General features: G+C 40.0%; 1 protein-coding gene across 1 annotated transcript; it reads right to left on the bottom strand.

Moving 5' to 3' along the window:
* Positions 1-1,156: 1,156 nt before the first annotated feature.
* Positions 1,157-4,438, bottom strand: oxsm (3-oxoacyl-ACP synthase, mitochondrial). Its single transcript, XM_053612979.1, has 3 exons — positions 4,151-4,438; positions 2,144-3,169; positions 1,157-1,757 (listed from the first exon to the last, which is right to left on the bottom strand). Exons 2-3 carry the CDS (start codon positions 3,136-3,138, stop codon positions 1,355-1,357), a joined length of 1,398 nt encoding a protein of 465 aa, XP_053468954.1. The 5' UTR covers positions 3,139-3,169; positions 4,151-4,438; the 3' UTR covers positions 1,157-1,354.
* Positions 4,439-7,006: the final 2,568 nt, after the last annotated feature.

Genomic DNA, 7,006 nt, shown 5'->3' with positions numbered 1-7,006 from the left:
GCGACTCGTTGATCACACAGGAAGCTGCATGTGACGTTTGTCATAGCAACGTAAAACTGCATGTGACGCACCGCCCTTCTAGAAGTGGAACCGGACAATAAATATTTTATTTTACTATATATTTTTTAATTTTCCGTGTTAATAACGTAATTAGTAACTAATTAAGATATATTATTTTAAATTAATAATGAAATATTTGTCTTTTTAAAAAAGAGAAACATTAACATACAACATGAAAGCTGATTCAGTGTAGATTTTTGTATTTAATAATAATAATAATAATAAACCCTTCAGTTTAAGTGAGCTGTGAATTTGCTTATAACTACAATAAGTAGTTAATAATAAATATTACTACTAAAACAAAAGTAGTTCACAGTGATTATCATCATCAAATGTTGAAATAATTATATTTATTTAAATATTATTATTATTATTAAACAATACTGTCATAAATCCTCTATCCATCCATCCATCCATCCTTTATTATTTCATTATTTATACCTGAAACTGTCTCCAAATGTGTTGAATCATACATATAATTATTATATCTTTAATTCCGTGTCTTTTGATCCAGTATTGCATGTATCATTTGGGCATCAATTAATGAAGTGAAAAGTCAAATGTAAAAACACCCCTGATCATAAATGGGTTTCCTAAATTTATTATTATTATTATTATTATTATTATTATTATTATTATTATTATTATTTACTATTTTCTACAATTTAACAATACTATGAAGACACTATGAAGTAACTCATTTGGGCCAAGAACTGTGTTAAACAAATTTAAAACTACAGGATGTCCCAAAAGTCTTCATACATCGGGCAAATTAACACTTTTTAGCAAACTAAACAATAATTTGATTTACAAAATATACCTGACATGATTGCTATTTCTTTGTAAAACACATACAGAGTCGTCTCTCCCACTCATGATGAACCCGTGTTAACATATCTGGTCTTATGCATGTGATTTCTGGTCTTTATGCATGTCCATCTAAACCTCGTGACAGCTTCCCGAGCCGGTCAGGAGAATGATTTCAATATGTTATTCTTTTGTCAATTCTTAAAGGATATATATATATATATATATATATATATATATATATATATCTATATGCATGCTATATAGGAGTTTTTTTCTTAATCAGGCCAAGCTTTTCGCTGCTTCTCCTAAGCTCTACGTTTAACTTAGAAACAAAGTTGAACCGTAAGCCTTTATTTAAATGTATTTAATACAATGAAAATGATATCTTCAATCCACAGTAAGTGTGTCCAAAACCTTTGACTGGCTGTGAGGTGTAATGGAAGGAAGCACAGCTGACGGTTATCAGTGCAGCATTCATTAAATCTCACACATTGGCCAGACACAGAGATGCGTTCGTGCCTCCAAACCCAAACGAGTTAGTGAGTGCGACTCTCCTGCCTCCTGTCCTCCAGGGCTGGGCAGCACAGGGCACATAGTTCAGGTCAAACTCAGGCTCGGTTCGGTCCAGGTTCAGAGTCGGAGGCAGGATGGCGTGGTAGCACGCGAGGGCTGTGAACGCTGCCTCCAGAGCACCGGCTGCTCCCAGAAGATGCCCCGTGGCCCCTTTAGTTGAGGAAACAGCGAGAAGCTGCGAGTGCTGCTGGAAGAGTCTCTTTACTGCAGCGTTCTCTGCAGCGTCCCCCAGTGGCGTAGAGGTGGCATGGGCGTTCACATATGTCACGTCTGATGGAGACACGCCGGCGTCACGCAGAGCAGCTGACATGCACCTGTCGCAAAAAAAAAAAAAAACAGCACGTCCTGAAATGTTTTATTCCTCTTGCACCACAGCAACAGTATTTAATGAATTAGTTAATAAGACAAAAAGAAAAAAATGCAGCTGGATGTTGAGGAATCCAAAGTCCTCCATCCTTAAAGACTTTCCCATGTTGGAAATCGTGTTGTAGCTGTGAAATACGTGCTAATGTAAAGTCTAGTCTTTTTTCAAAAGCGTGGTTTATGCTTTAAATTTAGCAAATGGTCGTACTGGATATAAATAGTCTACCCTATAAGAATAAACAAGTTGTGACCCTCCGAAATACCAAATCAAGATGTTTCAAGAGGTTCCTTCATAAACACAGAATTTTTATATTTTATTTCGGGTTCACCACACTACCTGAAAGCTCCGTCTCCATCTGCAGAAGGGGCGGTGATGTGACTGGCGTCTCCCGAAAGTCCGTATCCTAGCACCTCAGCATAAACCCGGGCTCCTCTCTCTACGGCATGCTTATACTCCTCCAGTACCAGCATGGCTGCACCTTCGCCCATTACAAATCCTTCTCGCTGTGGGTGAAATGGTCGAGATGCCAGCTTGGGCTGTTCATTCCAGCTGGTACTCAGAGCCCGAGCCCGTGCAAAGCCCGCTATGGCCAGGGGGCTGACACATGCCTCGGTTCCGCCGGCAAGCATCACCGTGGCGTCTCCATGGATGATGAAGCGGGCGGCGTCTCCGATGGCGTGAGCCCCCGTGGTGCAGGCAGTGGACACCGCATGATTGGGTCCTTTCAGCTTGTGCTTGATGCTGATGTGACCGGCGGCCATGTTGACCAGGATGCGAGGGACGAAGAAGGGACTCACTTTGCTGTAGCCACGCGTCTGAAAAGCAGCAGCAGTGCTAGCGATCTCCTCCAAAGGCACCATGCCCATGCCTACAGCCACCCCTGCGCTCAGCTGCTCCTCGGGGCTTCTGGGATACCACCCACAGTCCTGCAGGGCCAGCTGAGCAGCGCCGAGGGCCATCACCGTGGCCTGAGACATGCTGTTTATCTCCCCACGTGAAGCAAACATTTCTTCTTTAAACTCTCCGTCACCTTGTCCTCGGGGAACCCGAGCCACTACTTTACATGGCACTGCTTTGTACTCGTCTGGGTCCAGGGACACTATCCCGCTCTCTCCAGAGATCAGACGCTCCCAGGGCAGACCCGTCCCCGTCCCCAGCGGACACACAAGTCCAATTCCAGTAATGACCACTCTCCGGAGACATCGTGTAGGGCTATGTTCACTGTTATGCCTCTCAAAAGTTTGCACACCCATGCAGGTCAGCACTCTGGTGTTGGACAGCACTCTGGTGAACTGCCTCACCGGCAGCTTCTGCCAACACGCCAAAGACATTTCTCACCTCTGAGACCCTGGAAGTTATAAACTAAACCAAAACATCATGATGTTAATATGTTGATCATATCTTCTTGCAACCTAAACTACAACACTGCATGAAATTAGAGGTCGACCGATTGAGCGTTTTTGGCGATTAATCAGCACCAATAACCGATTACTGGAACTATCGTTATTGGCAAAAATCCATTGCGGGAGTGGCTGAGAAGGGTCCGCTGTCATTAAACAGTAAGAGAGCGGCCCCTAGAGGTGAAATAAAAACTACCGCTGACCAATTTTGTTGTGTTATTTGAAGTGTTTTTTTTTTATTATTCCTTTTGGATGTCTCTATATTGATTTGTTATTTAGAGTGTTACTTTTTGGTTCGGTTTGGATGAATATCTTTTATTTACGTAAATATTTGTTGATAGTTAATATACATACTTATATATACTGTGTATGTAGTCGACGTCACTGGAAATCAGAGTCATCAGTGTCCCAATGTGTAGTGAGCCAGGATCCTTACCAGTGACCCAACTCGTGGGAGCTGATTGAGATTTATTTCTGTTTTTTGGACACCCATTAATATGAAGTTGAGCGTCTCGCTCTCTTTCTTTTTTACAGTGACAGCCATTCCATATATTTGAAATTGCTGATTTTTTCGCCCTCTTATTAAACATCATTGTTGTATTGCTTGTAATGTCGCCCTGTGACGTCAGTGCGGGACACAACTGCTCATTTCTCACAGGAATAACAATACAGCACCAGACAACAAATCAGCAGCAGAACCATCAAGCACACGACAATTATTTCACTATAAACATATTTAATGTGTTTCCGTATGAAGTTGTCCTTTAATAACCCACTGGGTCTGACAGTCAGTAAATTATATACCTAAAGTGTATTGATATAGTAACATTTATCCTTAAATAATGAATTACAGGTGTAAATAAAGTCTGTATTAACTACATACAAGCGCACTGTGAACTTAACCCTAGCATGTAGGAAACACTAAGATAACTCCTTTACTCACCTCATTGTATTTAGCACGGCTAACGTACAGTGAAACACACAGGCTGTGTCTCAATCCTCACACTGCTCTACTAAGTAGTAAGCGAGGGGTAGGGCACACCACTTATCGGGTACCCATGGTAACATCGCGCTATCGTTGCACGCTACACAGTGCACAGTATTTACTTTAGGACGGAACTGGTTGAAAGGCTTCCGGATAACAGAACCGTGGCGCAAAAGGACATAAAATAAAAGTCAACGTCAAAATAAAAGTCTCTGATCTGACGAGTAAAATGAATTTAAAAAAAGAAAGAAAATTACTAATTTAAAAATTAATGTTTATTTTGTCAGCTAAATTATTTTGTGGCAGCACATATTACATAATATATCTAGACTATACTAATACACACGATATTTCCTATTTTATATAGTGTTCATTGCGTGAGTAATTTTTTGCTTTTTAATTTTTTTTAAGTACATATGGGCCTTCCTTGCTCATATTTACCAAGGCTGCCAATATTAGTGGCAGACACTGTATGCCTATGATTATTGTATTATATTATTTATTATATTATACCATATTATACATTATTTAAATAACACTTTTTATTTTATGTACAAAATCTCAGTTATATTTAGCTCCAAAATATGTATTACAACCATTAGAGGTCTCTGTTGGTCTCTGTTAGTTCATAGATTGTTTTTCACTTACATAAACCGGCACTTCACTTTGACCCCCAGCAATGTGTTGGCCAAAAAAAATCCTTGCTGCAGCCAGGTTGCTATGACAACCCACCCTTTGCTCGAACACGACCAGACATTTTTTTTTTTTTTTTTTAGTAGGATCATTTTCAGCAAGTTTTTTTCAGTTTAAGGCTGTATGTAATCATGCAATTGCATCACACGACAGACTTATAGGCAAAACAAGCACACATTACATACTACTTTACACTTTACATACTACTTTTAAATGTAAAAAAGGGCACGACTGTGTTTCACATGTCTGTAAAGTTAAGTTAGACGTCGCCTGTAGGATTTGCAGCTCTGCTTGGCCTGTGACTCACAATAGAGCCGTTGGGGGCAAAGCCTACGAGAAGTTACAGCTGACGAAATACATGATCACTTCCACATGTTTTGTTCTCTGGTTTCATCTTACATTTCAACTCTGCTCCACATTTTGCTCCCCTATTCTCCTGGTGTAACAAATAAACTGAACATGATGTCCATAAATGCATGTGTTTTATATAATACATCTCCATTGACAAAGAAAATGTAAGCACTCTGGGAATTGTAAACATGTGGATGCATCAGAACAATGGAGACTATAAACAAGCTATTGATTGAAGTGTTGTAACCTCTCCTACGCATATCTATTTTATGCAGCATGTAATCCCATTTTTGTTGTACTTTGCAGTTCCAGTAGTGCATAAACAAGCTCCAGTCGGACTATGTGGCAGCCGGAGTTCATCCTAGAACCAGAAAATATGGTCTTATCACTTCTATATTAATAACAGTGCACTGGCTCCAAGTAAAATTTCACATTGATGATAAAATACTAATAATGGCCTAAAAATAAATAAATAAATAAATAAAAATTATGATCAACCACACCTACTTCGATCGAAAGGTGCAGGCAAAAATATTATACTTGGTCATTTCTTTTTTGAGGAAAATGATCCAATATTACATATTTGTGAGTGCAAAAATATGTGAGCCTCTAGGATTAACGGTTTAATTTGAAGGTGAAATTAGAGTCAGGTGATTTCAATCAATGGGATAACGATCAGGTGTGAGTGAGCGCCCTGTTTTATTTACAGAACAGCTATCTATCCGAGTCTGATCTTCACAACACATGTTTGTGGAAGTGTATCATGGCACGAACAAAGGAGATTTCTGAGGTCCTCAGAAAAAGGGTTGTTGATGTTCATCATGCTGGAAAAAAAACCCTCTCTAAATAGTTTGGACTCCACCAATCAAAAGTCAATGACAGATTGTGTACAAATGGAGGAAATTCAGGACCATTGCTATCCTTCCCAGGAGTGGTTACCCAAAAAGATCACTCAGTCCACCATCAGGAGAACACTGAACAACAGTGGTGTGCATGGCAGGGTTGAGAAAGAGAATGCCACTGCTCTCCAAAAATAACACTGCTGCCCATCTGCAGTTCAAATATCATGTGGACAAGCCAGAAGGCTAATGTGAAAATGTTTTGGGGATGGATGAGACCAAAATAGAACTTTCTGGTTTAAATGAGAAGCATTACATCTGGAGAAAGGAAAACACTACATTCCAGCATACTGTAAGAACCTTACCCCATCTGTGAAACATGGTGGTGGTAGTATCATGGTTTGGGCTTGTTTTGCTGCATCTGGCCCAGGACAGCTAGCCATCATTGATAGAACAATGAATTCTGAATTATATCAGCAAATTCTAAAGGAGAATGTCAGGACATCTGTCCGTGAACTGAATCTCAAGAGGAAGTGGGTCATGCAGCAAGACAGCGACTATAAGCACACAAGTCGTTCTACCAAAGAACGGTTAAAGAAGAATAAAGTTAATGTTTTGGAATGGCCGAGTCAAATTCCTGACCTTAATCCAATAGAAATGTTGTGGAAAGTCCTGAAGCAAGCAGTTCATGTGAGGAAACCCACCAACATCCCAGAGTTGAAGCTGTTCTGTACTGAGGAACGGGTTAAAATTCCTCCAAGCCGATGTGCAGGACTGATCAACAGTTACCCCGAACGTTTAGTTACAGTTATTACTGCACAAGGGGTTCACACCGGATACTGAACGCAAAGGTTCACTTACTTTTGCCACTCAGATATGTAATATTGGATCATTTTCCTCAATGAATAAATGACCAAGTATAATATGTTTG

Source organism: Ictalurus furcatus, chromosome 24 (genome assembly GCF_023375685.1).
Source record: "Ictalurus furcatus strain D&B chromosome 24, Billie_1.0, whole genome shotgun sequence".
Taxonomy (NCBI): domain Eukaryota; kingdom Metazoa; phylum Chordata; class Actinopteri; order Siluriformes; family Ictaluridae; genus Ictalurus; species Ictalurus furcatus.
Note: the sequence above shows the minus strand (reverse complement) of the source record. Positions and strands in the feature narration are given on the sequence as shown.

Coding starts and splice junctions, on each gene's coding strand:
- oxsm (XM_053612979.1), bottom strand. CDS start 3,138: ATGTCTTTGGCGTGTTGGCAGAAGCTGCCGGTGAGGCAGTTCACCAGA. Junction 1,758..2,143: donor GATGGAGACGGAGCTTTCAG/GTAGTGTGGTGA, acceptor TTTTTGCGACAG/GTGCATGTCAGCTGCTCTGC.